This window comes from Lottia gigantea, assembly GCF_000327385.1.
Source record: "Lottia gigantea unplaced genomic scaffold LOTGIsca_4, whole genome shotgun sequence".
NCBI classification, from domain to species: Eukaryota; Metazoa; Mollusca; class Gastropoda; family Lottiidae; genus Lottia; species Lottia gigantea.
Window position 1 is genome coordinate 4,563,667 of NW_008709379.1, and position 19,940 is coordinate 4,583,606.

Here is a 19,940-nt window from a genome sequence, read left to right on the forward strand (position 1 = left end):
TGTCAATATTGAAAATATTTTGCCAAGAATTGTAGGTAGAAAAATGGACACATGTGTAACAGTTTCAGCTCAACCCTACATGAAAATAAATAGGCATCATCTTAGTATGAGAAACAAAAATTCAACAGAATGTTGAAAGACAGTGGCCTAATCCAAGAATAATTTATCATATCTACAGCATAGTTTGCTTCATAGCTGCTCAGTTTGATTACCTTCAGTAACAAATTGCAACCACTGTTTTAGGATCATTTGACATATACATTTTAAATTGTACTTTAGTACTTTTCATGTAGATAGATGAATTATTGTTATTTTTCAGTTCTATTATAAATGGCAGCTAAATAACTTGATTATAAAATGAATTTAAGTGAGTTAAGAGCAAGATTTAAAGGAGATGGAAAGTCACCAAAATTAAACAGAAAATCAGAGGATGGGGATATCAAGGTAAACTACTCTAGAAAATCTTTTAGTGCAGATGAACAATCTTTGAATTTCTACTAACAGGTTTAAATGAAGTTGATGATTTTAGTTCCACAATTGTGATGCCACTGTGTTTTTATATGTAAGAATAAATAGACTCTTGTTATTATTTTGACCCAATAAAAACCAATGTCATAAAAAATAAACAGGAAGTTTCGTCAGTTAGGTTGACTATAAAGTTAAGTGATATAGTGTTTATGAAACAGTATTAACAAAAGATATGAAGTAGACTGATAGAAACTGGTTTTCTTTCAGACAAATGAAGAGAAAAATCGTGAAAAGTTAGAACATAGTGGGAATTTTAAAGATGAAGAAGAGAAAGAAGTATTTGAAGAACAGTTAAATCAGTTACAAGAGAAACTAGTCAATGTTATGATTGAGAATGAAGCTCTCCGTAAGTAAATTCTCAGTTAAATGTATTACTCAAACTGATTTTTTACTATCCAGAGACTTTAGCTTTCATTCGTTGTTGAAATTAATGCAGTAAAAATCTCTTCTATATTTGTAGGAAGTGAGGTAAAAGTATTTAAAAAAGAAGATACAGATCATAAAGAATTGAAAGAAATGCTGGAAAAGAGCAAGAAACGTAACAGTTTATTGGAGACAAAATTAAAGAATTTACTTCCCAAAAAGTTAGGCTTCAATAACATTATATACCTGTATGGATCAATATAAATTCATTTTACATCCGTATAGGAGAGACAACTGAGACAACAATTAACAATTTTTTAATCCAAACTAGAAAAAAGCAAGTTGACAATGCTTGTATTTTACCATTAAGATGTTATGAATATTGTAGATCTGGTAGTTTTAAAAAGAAAGATGGTAGTAATAATAAAAAGAGTAATAATGATAAGATGTCAGATGTAGAATCAGCTATTGATATTGCTTCAGAGCTTCAAGACGAGCCAGTTGTTAGTGTTCCAGGTGAGATAAAAAAATTGAATGAATTTTGATTTTGGACTACAATTTAGAGGGCAAAGTAGCTTGGCGATTTACCTTAGTCAAATGCTTTTGTAAATGTAATGAGTCAGCGTAGAAATTCTGGCACAGTATGCATATTAAAAAACACTCTTATACCTAAATACTGACCTAGGTCACAAGTAGAAAACCATAGTTTAAAGTATTTTAAATACATTATGCAATAGGGCTGCCTAAATTTACTATATTTGACTCTAATTTTAACATTTAAAGGAACAGTTACACAATTTTGGGGGGGTTGAATTGACTGTTGAAAATATTAAATTACTAGAAATGTATGAAATTCGCATAATTCCTTTAAAACTATCTTATAAAAATGTCTATAGAAATAATATTTCTATATTACTTTACAATTGTTATATTGAGCACTATTTTAACAATGAAAATATTTTAAATTTTTATTTTTCTCTTTATATCACAGAGTATCTTAAAATGAGAAGTCATCATTTTATCGTTCAAACGCAGATAGTTCTGGGCCCACAGTGATTTGAAGGTTCAAATTTTGATGGTGAGCTGAGAACAGTATTACTGATGGGCTTAGCTAAATAAAAATTCACATTTCTGAGACTAATGTACGATTGATCCAAAAAATGGTGCATTTGTCTCTTTAACACTAATGTGCTGTGTTATATCTTTTCTTGTTAATTTTTCTGTAGAGGAATATGGTGGTGAGAGACCAGAAAATAACAAATCATTTGGAAAAGGTATTATTGACAGATTTGCCCATAAATTAAATGATGTAATAGAAGATTTTAATGAAGAAATGGATTTTGTACACATTGAACCAGAAGTAGAAGCAGAACCACTCACTGGTAAAAAGTAAGCAATTAATTTCTTAAGATAAACTTATTTTGAAAAAAGAATTATTCAGCGACTGCAACAGTCTCCTGAAACTGGGGCCTCTATCCACTTGGCTTGGCAACTGACTTTAAAGGGGTATAACTGGTGGTACAAACTATATTTCTGGGTGGACAAAAGCCCCCCACTAGTGCATACACTTCAGAAATTTGAGCTAAGGCCTTTGAGACATCAGTTTGAATTCTTGTCAAATTGGTCTCTTGGCACTATCAACTCATTAGACATATTGTCAAAAAGAGAAATTTTTTCTGAAATGATAAACTTTATCTGGTATGTAATGTTTTTATGATATTTTGCAGGTTGAAAGAGAATATTAAAAGGTTTGGTAAGTCAACATTCATAAATGTTAAGCTTAAATTATCAATGACATCTATTTATTTTGTTCTTTTGTTAGAACAACAGCATCCAATCTTCAATCAAATCCTTGATAACATTCTATAGATTAAAACTTTAAACATGAAACACAGTAAAAGAGAAATTGGAAGAATTGTTTTAAAGAATGATTTTTAAGTTATATGAAATTTTTGTTTAAAACATTCTAGGTAGAGCAGCTAAACCATACTATAATACTGCAAAAGGATTTTATAATTTAATTAGTTGGAAAAATCCGTCCTATTCACTCACAGTTTTTTCTGTAAGTTTAATTTGCATGTGTTTTTTTAACTTCCTTGCTATGTCCATGAATAGCTTAAATGCTGCAGATTGCCAAACTTTGTTACTTGTCATTTAAGATGAATCGTCATTTATTATTTGTATCAATGAAATTCATATGTGCTGTAGCACTGTTGGAACATGATTCACTTGGTTATATCAAATAAATGGCATTCATGAATTGTTAACATTGTTGGCATGTAAAAGTAGGGTGGCCTTTAATTATTCATATTTCCTAATTATTCATACTCATTCCTCATAGTCCACACAACTGTAAATGGGTACAGATAAAGATTTATGCTAGGTGGCTTGGCCAAGGACCAGCTGATAGACAGGGACCTTGTGAACCTCGGTTGTTATCCTTTTGAAAAAAAAGATTATTTCTTCTATTCTTTATTATTGACATCACTACTCTGGAAATGACTAGAAAGGTAGCATTAGTAATATGGTTGACTATAATATTTTGGTTATTTATCTATTGGTTATTTATCTATGTTGGGTATTTTTAGGTTTATTTATATATGGTATGGAGAGGATGGGTTTTACAAAGTATTTTAGGCTGTATATTTTTTAGATTATTTATACAATATTTACAATATAGGTAAGATTGTTTAATTCCCATTATTTATCCATGTCTATTAGCATCTTGTATTTTATAATTATTTAATATGACTTATAGTCATAATTCTTATGTACCCTGTCATGAATGTATATTTATTGTGATCTTTATATTGAATCTTATTAGGTTTTGAGTCTGCCTTTGTAATTTTTAGATGCTGGAATATCAAGTTTAATTTTCTGGATTCTGGAGAAGATGAAGAAAATGTGAGTTGTTGTTTAATTTTAATATTTAGTTGTCCTTGTCACTACTGTCAGTTAGTCAATGATGATAATTTATGTATAATGCGATGCTGTAGTTATGATAATGATATCAATATATTTTAGAATAATGGCAATAACAAAATATATTATATTTGAGGATAATCATGATAACTGTAGTTCATAATAATAATATTATATTTCCGAAAAATGATGATCATCGATGTATTACATATTAGGATAATGATGATAATTGTTGTATTGTAGTTCGGGATAATGATGTTGAGTGAAATATTGTAGTTTAGGGCTTGACGAGTACTGATATTTTGTAGTAGATGATAATGATGTTGATTGATATTTTGTAGTTCAAGATAATGATGTTGATTGATATTTTGTAGTTCAAGATAATGATGTTGATTGATATTTCGAAGTTCAGGATAATGATGTTGATTGATATTTCGTAGTTCAGGATAATGATGTTGATTGATATTTTGTAGTTCATGATAATGATGATGATTGATATTTTGTAGTTCATTATAATGATGCTGGTTGATATATTGTAGTTCAAGATAATGATGTTGATTGATATTTCGTAGTTCAGGATAATGATGTTGATTGATATATTGTAGTTCAAGATAATGATGTTGATTGATATTTCGTAGTTCAGGATAATGATGTTGATTGATATGTTGTAGTTTAAAATAATGATGTTGATTGATATTTTGTAGTAGATGATAATGATGATGATTGATATTTTGTAGTTCATTATAATGATGCTGGTTGATATATTGTAGTTCAAGATAATGATGTTGATTGATATTTCGTAGTTCAGGATAATGATGTTGATTGATATATTGTAGTTCAAGATAATGATGTGGATTGATATTTCGTAGTTCAGGATAATGATGTTGATTGATATATTGTAGTTCAATATAATGATGTTGATTGATATTTCGAAGTTCAGGATAATGATGTTGATTGATATTTCGAAGTTCAGGATAATGATGTTGATTGATATTTCGAAGTTCAGGATAATGATGTTGATTGATATATATTGTAGTTCTGGATAATGATGTTGATTGATATATATTGTAGTCCTGGATAATGATGTTGATTGATATATATTGTAGTTCAGGATAATGATGATGATTGATGTCTTATAGTTCAGGACAATGGTGTTATATTTCTGAATAATGATGATAATTATGATGGTTGATATATTATTTCTCAGGATAATGATGATAATTGAAAACTTGTAAAATATTACAGGATAATGATGAGAATTAATGTATTATATTACAGAATAATGATGAGAATTAATGTAAAATATTACATGATAATGATGAGAATTAATGATGAGAATTAATGTATTATATTACATGATAATGATGAGAATTAATGTATTATATTACAGGATAATAATGAGAATTAATGTATTATATTACAGGATAATGATGAGAATTAATGTATTACATTACATGATAATGATGAGAATTAATGTATTATATTACAGGATAATGATGAGAATTGATGTATTATATTACAGGATAATGATGATAATTAATGTATTATATTACAGGATAATGATGAGAATTAATGTATTATATTACAGAATAATGATAAGAATTAATGTATTATATTACAGGATAATGATGAGAATTAATGTATTATATTACATGATAATGATGAGAATTAATGTATTATATTACAGGATAATGATGAGAATTGATGTATTATATTACAGGATAATGATGATGAATTAATGTATTATATTACAGGATAATGATGAGTATTAATGTATTATATTACAGAATAATGATAAGAATTAATGTATTATATTACAGGATAATGATGATAATTAATGTATTATATTACAGGATAATGATGAGAATTAATGTATTATATTACAGGATAATGATGAGAATTGATGTATTATATTACAGGATAATGATGAGAATTAATGTATTATATTACAGGATAATGATGAGAATTAATGTATTATATTACAGGATAATGATAAGAATTAATGTATTATATTACAGGATAATGATGATGATTTAGGCATATCTGAGAAATTTAACTTGGTCATTGAAGTTGCCACTAAGGTCCAGGTAAGCATAGTTTGATTCTCTACTGTGCATGCCTTAGATGATTTATAACACTTGCCTTCACTTGCCATGAAGGTACTCCATTTTCTTTTACAAATGTACATTTATTATGTGGATCAAAATGAAGATCTTGTTTAATTCTTTTATTTTTAGAATGCTTTGGGTGATGCAGCGGATGGACTAGAAAAGGTCAAAAGGTATTGTGTTACAAATATTTTGATTTATTCAAATCAGAATTTGATTCATTGCAAATGTTATATTACTTCAGAATAAAGTCAATTTATTTTTGACAACAAATAAGTTAAAAGATATATTTCTACAAGTTAAAATTGTAAATGGATAATGTGTGGTGCATGATTTTATGGCTTCAGTTTGAATATTTTGGGTTTATAGTCAGCTATTTCTATTTTCATGTGGCATCATCGCATCCCAAATCCCAATTGATAGAACGAAAATGAGGTCGGAAAAATAAAACACAAAATCGATTTGCCACCACTCATTTGCAGATATGAGAATACATCCTTTCCACTTTCCAAAATAAATATTCCAAAGGTTTGATTTTCTATCAACTTCAGTTCTTTACCGAACATTTTACTTAATTCTGTATCGTTCATATTTATCAAAACATTGAATGACATGTTGCTTTCACTTGTGTTACAATGGCCCTGAAGAAGAATGACGAATGGGTTTGGACACGATGATGTGGCATATGAATTCAACATACTATATCAAAGGTCTTAAATTTACTGTTGTTGAGTGAGCCTTTGATAACCATTTATGTCTCATATTTTCTCATATCATTTTCAGTTTATTTTCATGGCGCCATCCAGAAGCTTCCAATCTGCTGTTTCTTACTATTTCTACATTTTTTATAACCAGTTGTACACTACCTCTTCCTTATTTATTTGAACTGATCGGTTAGTCTTACATTTTAAAGAGAAATTATTTTTACACAAAACTAATTATTCTGGAGCCTTTCAATTGTGGTTCTTTCTGCTTTGGGAGTGAATACTGTTATAATTTAAATGCATGACTTTACAGGGTGCTACCTTTTTTATCATGTTTTGGGTACAGCATCATAGTAGCATCACAATTTGGGCTATCAGTACAGTATCCAAGTTTTCCTATATTATGTACAATATTGTTGAATGACACTCATATTCATAATGAAAAAAAAACTCATAATGATAACAATCCTTGCCAAAATTTGAAAATTTGTGCCACCTCTTTGAGCCACTCTTTCTTTCTTATGTAGGTTCAATGATTGGTTTTAAATTATTCATTATTGATAATCTTTACCGAAAATATCCTCGACTTAAAAAGAAATACGACACAAGTCATAGAATCTGGATGTCTTTACCTACAGACAGCCAGTATGAAAAGAGACATATGACATCACAGATTGATAAAGTAAGTACCAATGAACTGTAATGGGTATCAGATGAACTATTTTCAATTACCTGTGCAAATTTTGAGGCAATATTTACATTGCTGAACCATCACTCTGTAACCAAACTTTTCAAGTTGTCATAAATATACATTTTGTATCTGAAACATAACAGAATGAGCTCTTTTTGTTAATTTGACTTATTTTAAAATAAAAACTAATCAAACTGTAAAAATGTGCTGTATTAGTCATCTCCAATATTTTGGTCACAAGCACTCCGAAAGGCAAAATAATATGAATGAAAAGTACAATGTTGTCCCAAATATTTTTGATTTTTTAAATTATCCATATATCTTATGTTGTCTTTCTATTTCTTACAGTTTATATTAAAACATGGTAAGAAAGCCTATAAAGATAAAGATAATGATGATGATGATGATGAATTATCTAATGAAGATAAAGCTTTCTGTCAACTATTCTCCTTACCTGAAACAGAATGTCCTTTACCAGGTAAACTTACTGTGTATAGTTGCTGAATGATATTGTGTTGACACAGAAACTCTTCATGTCTCTACAAAGATGTTTTCATTGGTCATATTGAATTGTTGCAGCTTCAGATTTTTCATTCACTTTCCCCTTTCTATGTGATCCACAAACAAGTGTATTACATGGAATAAAGCGTCTGTTTGCTAAAGGTTGTTCAAGATTCTCATTACTTCGTTATTGTAAACAAGGAGGTTAATGGTTCTGTCATGGCAAAGCAAAAATGTCTTCTTTGCCACTTCCTATCCACAAAGGTGACAAAAAGCAGAATGTAAATTCAATTCCATTTTGTTGGCAATCACTGTAAGTTAATTGTAATACATGTATTTTAGGTTGGCAAGGTGGAAGACTGTGTACATTGATCAATAGAGATAAATCGCTTGCTTCAGCTTTTAAAAGTGGCAAGTTATATCTTACCAGAAGGTATGTTTGATTTTGACAATAAATGGATACATCTGAAACGCTAAGTTCATCGTTGCTACTGCAAGTCTGAGACTTTTATACTTTAAGCTTTCAGCTTATGTCAATATCAAAAATGTACTTCCATCTTAATACATACTAATGAAGACAGCTGATATATCTGTATGTTCTCAGTGTTAATTTGATTCTGAAATAAAACGTTTTGATTTTTTTATTGCAGTTTTCTATGTTTTGAACGAAGTAAATCACCATCACCTAAAAATCTTGTGATTCCATTGGCTAATATTGGTGCTTTAGAAAAGGTAGGATTCAAAATACCATAATACAACATTAATTAGTTATTAGTTGTCATGTACCTACAGGAACATGTAAGAACATTCATTATAACAAATGGAAATTTATATACATATTTTCAACATCTTTATAGTAATAACAATATATAAGATATAGCAACTTATGAAATTATTCTTTGATTTTTGAATCCTTGTTTGTAGGCAAAACCATATCCATGGTTACCAGGAGGAGGAATGTCCATAGAGGTTACTCTAGCCAATTCAGATAAGGTATGTTCTTCTGTCTACAATATGATTATATAATATATATTTTTTGGAGGTAATTTTGTATAACGGTGTTGGATTTGAAGGAAAGAAGCTGGAGATGTTGGATTGTATCTTGTGCTGTCACTACAGGCTTTTGCTTTGTAAATGTATTCCATGTTTTGAAAAGCTATCTCATTAAGTGTTACAATCATCTGATGGAACAGCAACTAAAATCAACCTAGATATAGGAATCAGATGGTTTTGATGGTTTTAGTAACAATCATTGTGCCAGTTTCAAGATAATATTGATATATTTCATCTCCTTTTTGCTCCCGAACCAGCTGACTTTGTCTCACATTGTTTGTGATATTATTGTTTCAGTCATTTATATTTGGTGGGTTAATAAACAGAGATGATACCTTTGATATGATCCAAGAAATAGGAATGTTGTCAAATCTTCCCTGGGCTACTGGTGTACCATTAGAGGAACTACACATTTCAAAAAGATTAACGGATCTCAGTAAAAAGATTGAGCCTCAACAGTTCTCAAATTTTAGTTTAGGAATGGTGTATGAAGAATCTGAGGATAAAAAATCCAAGGACTAGTCAGTATGCATTTCAAAATGATTTGAAAGTCTCATCTTCTTCATACCTGAACTCTCCAATATAAACAATGCTTTTATATCACTGTTTGATTAGTTGTATCAATAATTGTGATCTACTAGAATTTGAACCTTAAAGAAAGAACCACTCATTCAACAGAATTGTATATAGGGCTGATCATAAAATCCTCTTCGAAAATCGACTTGTTACCTTCAAAGCAGTCATTCCATATCAAGTCTCTCAATAAATATACCAAAGAAATCTGTAGAAAACCATTCATAATATATCACACATTATGTAACTAATTTGGGGATACATTAAATAGATTGGGAACAATAATTGTTGTGACCAATACTGAGGTGTAGACTTTTCTAGATGATGCATAATTTCCCAGTGAATCAATATCAACTTGTCTGTTTACTAAATTTACAAATTAAACATTTTCATCTATGCATGTCCTCCTTTGGCCCACCATTGATTTATTATTACTAGTCATAATTGTTCTTACAATAATGAAATATTTTCACTGTTTTATAGTGCTTGATACAATGAGCTTAAAATGTTTTTTTTTTTACTGCACACCTCAGTATTTTTTATCATAATAATTTCCAAACACACATTTAAAACAATCCTTTCATTTAATTTTCTTTTTGTTTGAGATCTGAAATATTTGACTGATAGATATTTATTGTTTTGACATTAATACCTAGTTTCATTGTAATACACAATAGAAAAAAATGTTCGCTTTTCAGATTGCTGTGAAACAAAAATAACTTTGTTATTATATTCATAACTTTGTTGTAAATTCATAGCTTTGTTATTATATTCATAACTTTGTTATAAATTCATAGCTTTGTTTTTATATTCAATGCTTTGTTTTATGTTAACGTAGCCTACATCTATTATATTTTATGTTAATATTTCATCACTATTGTTATTAATCAGTATGCAATTTGTTATTGATTGTTGGTTATTGTGTTTAATAACTTATATCTGTGTTTTGAAAGGTAAACCACTAAAAACTAGATGAAATACAGCACTTTTATTTACAATCTGTTTGTTATTTAAATCTCGTTCTGCAATGGTTTGAAGTAATCAAATAGTAGTTATAAGTGGTCACAAAGTTATGAATTATCTATGATATCTATGATAATTTCAAGAACTCTAAAAAGGCTTTTGAGTCCACAGTGTTTGCTATTGTCACATCACAATGTAGACATGTATGCCTGAATACAGGAATCACAGACATTATATATAAAAACCTCTTTTGAAACCATGTTATTTTGTTTTGTGAAACAAGTGGTAAATAATCCCTTATTTGTCTCAGCCCACCTTATATCACTACTTATTCTACCACAGATGTTCTTATTAATCTTTAAATTATATTTTGACAATATATATTAATTTTATGTTCTAAATTGTTATCTTTTAATACTAATTTTTCATTGTTTTGATTTTGTAAAAAGCTTACTAATTGAAATAGTCAACAAAATGTTGTGTGATATCAAAGATCAACAGCATATGATATTTCTAAAAAAACAGCAAAGGAAGTTGGTTGACTTATTATTCCCTTTACAAGCTGACAAAGCATGACTTTTCACTTATCAAATTACATGTATGGTTTGCCTGCAATTAAATGATTAGACCATTGTGTTGGAGTGGAGGATATTATAATATATCAGTATTATAAAGCAAGTTATTTAAACTAATGTCAAACTATTGTTCATTGTCTCATTAAAATATTACAATGTTATAACTTATAAAATGTTAACAACTTATATTTAAAATATGCTAGTCTAATTTATACAAATATTATGTAAAAAGGTAAAGGGTTGGATATGGTATTTATTTTATATTTTCCGTATCAGGGGATGCTATTTAATCTACTTTGCTTTGGATATGTATTTCTAATTTTGGCATAGATTAACTTATAGTTTTATAGTTACCTACTATGTATATTATTATGCAGTGTTCAGCATAAAAGCTATAACTTTCTGGATGGTTTTAAATTATTTTTACATTAAGAAAGAAACTGTTTCATAGTTTTTACAAGATTTTAGATTTATTTTCATAGGTAAACTTCACAAATATAGGTTTTCTCGAAATATCTTGCTATCTTTTCAATTTGAAATACTACAGATAAAGATATGACTAATGATTTACAGAATCTGTCTTTTTTCCTTTTAATATAATTTGTTTTTGAGAACCTTTATTAAATATGATTTTAAGATAAAGGCATGTCAGCTTTATTCTTTTCAATTCTCAATTATTAAACACATATCTGAATGAAGTGTTCACACTTGAAAACTACTTCTGATATTTTCATTCAAATTTCATTTAGATATGAATATTGTCTAAATCTGGATATATCCATGTCAAGTTGCCATGCTGTTAGACAGGAATCTTCTATTATGATATAATTTACATTTCCCTGCTGTTGTTCAAACCAGATATCTTAACTCATATTTTATGGTATTATTTACATTTCTTCACTAAATCTGTGAAAATATATCTATCTATCTATCTAATAGGATATATAATTTAGTATTTTCTACTGCAGATATACAATTCAAATTGTGAATTTCAGATACAAATAACAAAAAATTAAGATATCATCTTGTATGGTTCATTAAAGAATTAACTACTGCTGTTGAGTTCCGATACATATGTCTAAGACTTGGTAAAATTTTGTATCATGTTTGGTTAGATTTAAGTTCTATTGTGTTAGTTCTACAGACAAGTGCTAGAGTCAGTTATCAACCCCCTTATAATATTCCTGATATAACCTATTGTTTTTAGAATGAAATTTTATATTGGTGTATGGATGTATATGTTTGGTATGGTTTTTAGGATTGGGTAGAGGGTTTTTAAATTTAAATTCAGGAAACAGAAAATCAGGAATCATTTACAAATATTTTAGACCGATTGTTTACACATGCCTTCCTTTAGATTTGTAATTTTTATTCAATATTATTTAAAATAAAAATAAAAATATGGTATTATTTACAGTTGGTGTTCATTATTTCATTTTTTGCCATGTCTACAGTCATCTTATGATTTGAAATTTCTTGAGATATGTTCCAGGAACACCTTCTCTTAGGACATGGGAGGGAGAGAGATTACACCGGAAACTTATGGCTTCTCTACAATACCTTCTTTTCAAATGACGCCTGGACCGAAACATATTCCAGGCCAAATATAGGCTAACCTTGGATGCATAGAAACCTACTTCTTGGGTCAAAATTTTGTATGCATATGCATAGTTTTGTTGAAAAATGTTATTTAAGAGGTCCAGTATTCAATACAAACATTAATAATTAGAGGTGTACGTTCAGATGCGCCAATAATCCATGACTCAAAGCGCAAGTATACAACAGGCAGTCCACGCGGGCTCAGATCGCCTAGCTAAGCGCTCACAGCGAGAAGTTTATCGAACACTATCCTAGGAATTGCAGTTAATTGGATGGTAGCAGATTGAATACCAGATTCAGTTTGATATAGTCATAAGTTCGATCTGAATGCATTTTTAAAGATCCACAGGCATTGAAAATCGAAAAGGGGTTGTCTTATGTTTCATCCTGACACGAGTTCCTTCTTTCCACACTGCATGACATTGCCCGTCTTCATTCTTCCACGACGGATTCACTCCCCCCCCCCTCCCAATGAAAAATTTTTCCCACTGTCTTTAATTCCCTTCCCGAAGTTTCCATCCTGTAAGGGCCAATATCATAGAAATCATATTATGCGGTTAACCAGTAGTCATTGATTGGCAGTACGTGTGCAATATTGTGAATATATGACCTAGATGATGTTATCACATAGACATTTTTTGATATCACATTATTAGATAAGAACAGAATGGATAGGAAAGGAATATTATTGTTGATAATATGTTGTTTATTTCCATGTATGACAACAAAACAGCCTCATATATTGTTTATTGTGGCTGATGATTTAGGTATGGGTATAATTTAAAATATATCCGTGTCGTTCGTCATCTATATACATTGTAAGCTGTCGTTGATAAACTAGGTTATCGACCTATATTTATCGTTATGTATGCTTAGCTTATGTCAATAGTCAACTGTTTAATTGTAATGACTATTCAGTCATCTTGAAGGAGTAAAATACAAATGTTAGGGAAAAGTTTTATACTGACAGTGACAACCGCCTATTATATATAACATATTTTGCACCTTTCAGTCATGGTTCCAAAACATTGGAAGTCAAACTAGTAGGCCTATCCCAAGGGGTATCTACACCTTAGGTTGTAGGCCTATCTGTGAAGTTTCTTAGACTACCAGGAGATAGTTTGGAGGTTGGGGATAAAAGGGCTCCAATACGATAGGAACTAGAACCTTAGAGTACGAGATGCTTTTAGCCTGCGGTATCGGTATAGCACAGTGTTTAACACCTACAAGGGAATATGATACCTGTACATTGTTTTATATATAAAGTACCATTGTCATTTTGTCTATTCTACATGTATCATCATATAGGCCTATCTATACTAAATTTATATTCTATAATATCTTTTCACTTTATTGCACTGCTTTATATTTGTATGTCGGCCACAATGGGCGTATAATATACAATAAATCTTATCTTATCTTATCTTAAAGATATTGAACATCTTTTCACTAAATTCGTGACAAAACCACTTTGAAATACAAACCTTTTTGAAATTCCTTTCTAGAAAATATATTGCCGGTAGTTATTCAGGGTGTTGAATTATATTACAGGATGGAATGATGTTGGTTTTAGAAATCCTGATATGATAACACCCAACATAAATAAGCTGGCACATGAAGGTGTTATATTTAACTCATCATATGTGTTGCCAGTATGTAGTCCGTAAGTGCAAACCTTTAAATCAAAACACAAACAATAAAATCGTTATTATACACGCATATGTAGGCTAATAAGATTTAAGCCCCTCTCTTCATGGGTGCAAGAAGGTCTTGTCTTGTCGAATGAAAACTCTATATTTAAAACTATTATTGTTATTTTTAGATCCAGATCAGCTTTTATGTCAGGATTATATCCATTTAAAACTGGCTTTCAGGTAAATTTCATATTACACACGGGGAATAGCCTTGGGATGAGCTTATCAAACATTGTTATGCATATTCTGGACAACACATCATCTCCGAGTTGATACTGAATAATAAGAGTAATCATCCACAGAGATGTATACAACATGTTGTATGGGATTATATGCAATACAATGCCTTTGAACTGTATGCAATACAATGCTTATGATTTGTGTGCAGTGTCACTGAGTTGTATGCTGACTCAAGCTAGGACAGACTCAAAGAAAATTGAATGATGAAATAAATTGTTTCAATTTCAGCATTATGTGGTAGGAAACTCTCAAAATACTTGTCTACCACATGACCTTACTCTTTTACCTCAACAAATGAAAAAAGCTGGTTATTCAACACATGCCATTGGAAAGTAAGAATATTTGTAAACTCATTAATATTATATTCAACGTGTACACATTTCTCCAAACGGAATTATAATGTCCAATAAGAGTTTATGTGCATCAGGGACCGAGAATGTGCCTCAGAATTGTCATTGGGGCTCAAACTTATGTATATTGATGAGAAATTGAAATGATGGGAGTGCAGGAGGCCGGGGTTGGAGTAGCCGGGACAGCCGAGTCGACAATATTGTCATAGTATGCGCCAGCGTGTGTCCGGATATTCTCTCTACCATAAATTATGCATTGTGTTTGCAGATGGCATCTGGGCTATTGTAACTGGAACTGTACACCGACGTATAAAGGGTTTGATACATTTTTTGGCTATTATAATGGTGCTGAAGACTATTTCCAACATACTATGGGTAGGTTTGTTTTACTTTTTCTTGTCATCTTCCTAGTGTTATAATTATTAAAGATGGGTTAAGATCTACAATATGTTCAAAAATAAAATTGTCAACTATCTAAATATTAACTTTTTCAGGCCCCTTTTATGATCTGAGAGATAATGAAAAGATAGCATGGGATCAGAAAGGAAAATATTCGGCGGTAAGGATCACATCACAGCCGTTGTCTATTCCCTTTTCAAGCGCATCAGTACTATCACTAGCAGCATCATCATCTTCGACATTTTCTTCATCGTTTTCTCCTACGGTAGCACAATCGGTTAGAGCTATAACATTTGCTTGATTACCGCTAGCCTAAACCAAACAAATGGTGGTTGTGGGTAATAATCTAGGTCGACGTGTGCAAAATTGGAGGTATTGACCTTTCCTTATTAATCTAGTTTAATGGGTAAGCATAATCTGTGAGAGATGTTTATCCAAGCTGATAGACGGAGGATCGCCGTGAACCTTAGTTGTTATTCTTTCTTTGTACTTTTTCTTCTTCACATTATGATACTAAAACTTTCTATTTTCTAGCAATTTTTCGCAGACAGAGCCTCAGACATAATCAAACAGCATGACACTCAGAAACCGTTATTTATGTACCTACCTTTTCAAAATGTTCATGCACCAATTCAGGTAAATATAACCCTTGTTGAGTAGGACATATTCTAGAATAGCACAAACAAGAACACTTATTTGGTACAGGTATTGAGTTGACAATTAGTCATCGGATTGATATTGATGCAATTCACTTTTATCAAAACATTGGCTTAGATAATTATTGTTTATATTTGATTTTTACAGGTGCCGCCAAAATATTCAGATTTATATCCACATGTAGTCAATTACGGTCGAAAACATTTTAGCGGTAGGTAATGTACATGTAGGAAAATATTTATTCACATAACAAAAGGATAAGAACATAGGTTCTCTTTATATTGGTCCTTGGTCACACTTCTTCCCTTTAAAGCTGGTTTGATCGGATTAATACTGCTGCTTCTAGTCCTCGCAAACCACTTTAAGGAATAACATACATGTGCCAATTGATACCTTCAATAGAATGTAGCCAGGTTATTAGGGAAAGTGTCAACAATCACAGAGCTTTTCATTTATTTGACCCATCTTACATTTGAAGGTATGGTGACAGCTTTAGATGAAGCTATCGGGAATATTACTAAAAGCTTACAAGATCGAAAAATGCTTGAAGATACATTGATATTATTTACTGCAGATGTACGTATAAGCCTTTATTCACAGCAAATTTGTACTGTCACCACACCGGCTTTTTATGGCGGAGTTGAATTGTAAACTGCAGGGCGATTCGAATCCTCCTCACAGTCAGAAGAACCCGGTGTCGGCTTTCAACCACTGAAACCCATTGTAAAGATGTATACATGTAGTTTGTGGCTGAAAATTAGGGGGTGAGAGTGCATCTGTACTAATCAAAGTAACTTGGAGCCCGACTTGCACCTTTTTATCACGCTTTGCATGTCAATTATCTTCTACACAATTATAAGCTTTTAATATTGACAAAAAGTACATTTTAGGGCGTATTTTCTTTTTTCTTTATAATAGAATGGTGGAGAATTGGTTGCTTACGCGAACAACTGGCCTCTACGTGGTGGTAAACATACTTTATGGGAAGGTGGAACTCGAGTTACTGCTTTTATGCGCGGATATGGTATACAGAATGCAGGAACACACTACAATGGGTAACCGTTATATGTTTGGAATATAATATGAATTTTAGTGCTTGAAAACCTAACCCCTTTCAGAGAGCAAACTGAAACTTCAATTGATTAATACTAATGTACATGGCTTCATATATTGAATACTGAAAAGTGTCGCTTTTGGCCTTTAGAATCTTCTTAGTGAATCTTGTCTTGTAAAAATTTATTTCCTTTGTAGAATGATTCATGCTGTAGATTGGATGCCGACATTAATTGGTATTGCTGGAGGACAACAAGGTAATTTCATTCTTAAAGGGACAGATGTGCCATTTTGGGGGTTGATTTGAGTCTTGAAAATATGTTTATCATTTTTGTAAATACAGGCCTTCTCCGTAGGCTAACCTGTTATCAATGGTATAACTTAACAAAGTCCTACAAGAAATAATTTATATTCTACAGTACCTGGTATTGATGGTATAAATCAATAAGTTTCTATAATAATAAATTTATATTTTACAGTACCTGGTATTGATGGTATAAATCATTAAGTTTCTATTATAATAAATTTATATTTTCCAGTACCTGTTATTGATGGTATAAATCAACAAGGTTCTATAATAATAAATTTATATTTTACAGTACCTGGTATTGATGGTATAAATCATTAAGGTTTTATCATAATAAATTTATATTTTGCAGTACCTGGTATTTATGGTATAAATCATTAAGGTTCTATCATAATAAATTTATATTTTACAGTACCTGGTATTGATGGTATAAATCATTAAGGTTCTATCATAATAAATTTATATGTTACAGTACCTGGTATTTATGGTATAAATCAAGGTTCTATAAGAATAAATTTATATTTTACAGTACCTGGTATTGATGGTATAAATCAATGGGATTCTATCAGAATGAATCAGCCTTCAAAAAGAACAGAATTTATTTATAACTTAGATGATTTCTTTATTCCTTCTCAAGGCCATGCTGCAATCAGGTATTCTATTTACTTTCCGTTTAAATTTTGTGGCCACATGTGATCTTTATGCCAGATAAGTCTCGATTATCAGCAGAGAAGTAAACCATGATTAAAGTTCCAAACAAGTTGGGGGCAAACGGAGGCCCATGTACAGCACACACTGTACACGCTAAAGATCCATCAGCACTTGAAAATGGTTGGAACGGCCTTCATTAACGTAATCTACAGCAGTAAAGTAGTAATATCATTTTCCATTTATTTTAAAACATGGAAATCTTGTATCTTATCTAGAGATGGTGATTGGAAATTGATATTAGGTTATCCAGGTCTCTATGATGGTTGGTATAAACCAATGAATGATACTAGAGATACTCCACTGTATGATTTTATTTATACTCCTGGTGATAAACCAGCTAGACTCTTTAATATAAAAGGTATTTATTGCATTTATTTCTAGAAGTTTCGTATTTTATATGAATTAAATGGTTTTAAACTTTGGCGTGTCCTGATTTTGATAATGGTTCTGTATAGGGAGAAGACAACAACCCATGAGTTTTCTCGTAAATAATGGAGCTCAAATCCAGATCCAGTCAATTGCTAACTTAATTCGCATACATGTGTAGGGCCTAATCTACCGATGTTGTCCAATTATTCGCGCTTGGTGCCTTTTAGAAAAGGAATAAGAAATCTCTTCAATTTACTATTTTACATGAATTTTAATTTAAATAGTCTTCAGAAGTGCTGTAAATCGCATAATTTTTTCAAAAATATCTCAAACTACGGATTTATTTTCGTATTTCTAAAGGTGTCTTTACAATGTCTCAAGCTAAAGAATTCAAGTTTTTAAGACTAAGTTACGATTGGTTAAAAATATCGCTTGTCCCTTTAAAATAAACAGGAAAGTAATAGCATTTTTTTAGGTTATAATTATTGTACATTTTGCTTCAGATGATCCACTAGAAAGAAATGAGATTTCAGCCTTGCATCCAGACATTGTGGACCGATTGATTGGTAAAATAAACGTATATAGAAAATCAATGGTGCCTGCCAACTTTCCGACACCTGATCCAATGGCACATACAGTAGCTAAACGAAATGGGGGTGCTTGGTCACCAGGATGGTGTTGATGTTAAAACTAACACTAAATTGACATCAAAATGTTTTTCACTTGACCTTTTTAGTATGTGTTTACAAACAATGTTTGTTTTTTTAAAACATTCCGACTCAATTTTGTTATACATGTACTATAGCTTATATGTTATTGTTAACAACTAATATTGAAAATAAAATTTTGAAACATTTTGATTTTATTTCTTGTACAATGTTTATTATTTCCTAAGATTGCAAACTGTATCAATTTGAATTTGTTAGCATCCAACTGAAAAAAATACTACAGAATATGTTACTTTAATACATGAATAATATTAGCGTTTAAACTCCCACACGTATATGGACTACCCGAGAAGACACCGGAAAGGTCTTGTTGATGTTACTCCCCGACATTATTAATGTTATAAATTGATCTTATTTCTCTTAAGAGTTTGTCATGCATTTGTATAATAATCGATGGCAATTACACGTCCAAACATTGAGTTTTCCGTTCGTCCGACTGAAGGTTTGGTCAGAATATTAAAGTGGTGTTTTCCTCTAGAATAACATAAGCCTCCAGCGATTTGAAACCAGAAAGGTGCAAACAGGCGCAGCAGTCCAATATTTTAAAACAAGGGTTAAAAAACCTGTTCACACATTAATACGGTTGGTGCCTGAAATATAGCATGCGATAGTTTTTTTCCTAATTTTTCTTAAAGGTGAGCTCATTGCTTCTTCGGTCCCAAAGGGTGACCTCGAGTGCTACAGATGGGACAGTCTTTTGCAATCCCTTCTATATTGAAAGCTTCCATGAAATTTATTGTTATAAAATACAAATCTAGCTCAACATATGTTCAAATGCAAAACGTCAAACACAAAACTCTACCAACATAATTATGTTCAAATACAAATGTTCAATAACAATTCTCGCTCAAC

The 19,940-nt window shown here is 30.8% G+C and overlaps 2 protein-coding genes across 2 annotated transcripts; both read left to right on the forward strand.

The window, feature by feature from the left end:
- Positions 1 to 357: 357 nt before the first annotated feature.
- Positions 358 to 9,392, forward strand: LOTGIDRAFT_153833 (hypothetical protein; the record flags this gene model as incomplete). Its single annotated transcript, XM_009059838.1, has 18 exons — positions 358 to 444; positions 736 to 874; positions 989 to 1,112; positions 1,280 to 1,407; positions 2,118 to 2,280; positions 2,619 to 2,644; positions 2,862 to 2,953; positions 3,480 to 3,571; positions 3,744 to 3,795; positions 5,832 to 5,900; positions 6,051 to 6,094; positions 6,705 to 6,814; positions 7,153 to 7,307; positions 7,665 to 7,794; positions 8,160 to 8,250; positions 8,468 to 8,549; positions 8,742 to 8,810; positions 9,168 to 9,392. 18 exons carry the CDS (start codon positions 358 to 360, stop codon positions 9,390 to 9,392), a joined length of 1,878 nt encoding a protein of 625 aa, XP_009058086.1.
- A 3,800-nt stretch (positions 9,393 to 13,192) lies between these two features.
- LOTGIDRAFT_182669 (hypothetical protein) lies at positions 13,193 to 19,218 on the forward strand. The gene is made up of 14 exons (XM_009059839.1): positions 13,193 to 13,347; positions 14,132 to 14,243; positions 14,403 to 14,454; positions 14,743 to 14,846; positions 15,133 to 15,239; positions 15,359 to 15,423; positions 15,798 to 15,899; positions 16,068 to 16,131; positions 16,399 to 16,496; positions 16,839 to 16,975; positions 17,172 to 17,230; positions 17,810 to 17,933; positions 18,207 to 18,349; positions 18,864 to 19,218. The coding sequence occupies exons 1-14, from the start codon at positions 13,248 to 13,250 to the stop codon at positions 19,040 to 19,042; spliced, it is 1,446 nt and encodes a 481-aa protein (XP_009058087.1). The 5' UTR covers positions 13,193 to 13,247; the 3' UTR covers positions 19,043 to 19,218.
- The last annotated feature ends 722 nt before the right edge of the window (positions 19,219 to 19,940 follow it).

Excerpts from the sequence above, each read along its gene's own strand:
- LOTGIDRAFT_182669 (XM_009059839.1), top strand. The coding sequence starts at position 13,248 with ATGGATAGGAAAGGAATATTATTGTTGATAATATGTTGTTTATTTCCA. Across the intron at positions 15,240-15,358 it reads CTATTTCCAACATACTATGG|GCCCCTTTTATGATCTGAGA; the intron begins GTAGGTTTGTTT and ends TAACTTTTTCAG. Across the intron at positions 15,424-15,797 it reads AGAAAGGAAAATATTCGGCG|CAATTTTTCGCAGACAGAGC; the intron begins GTAAGGATCACA and ends TCTATTTTCTAG.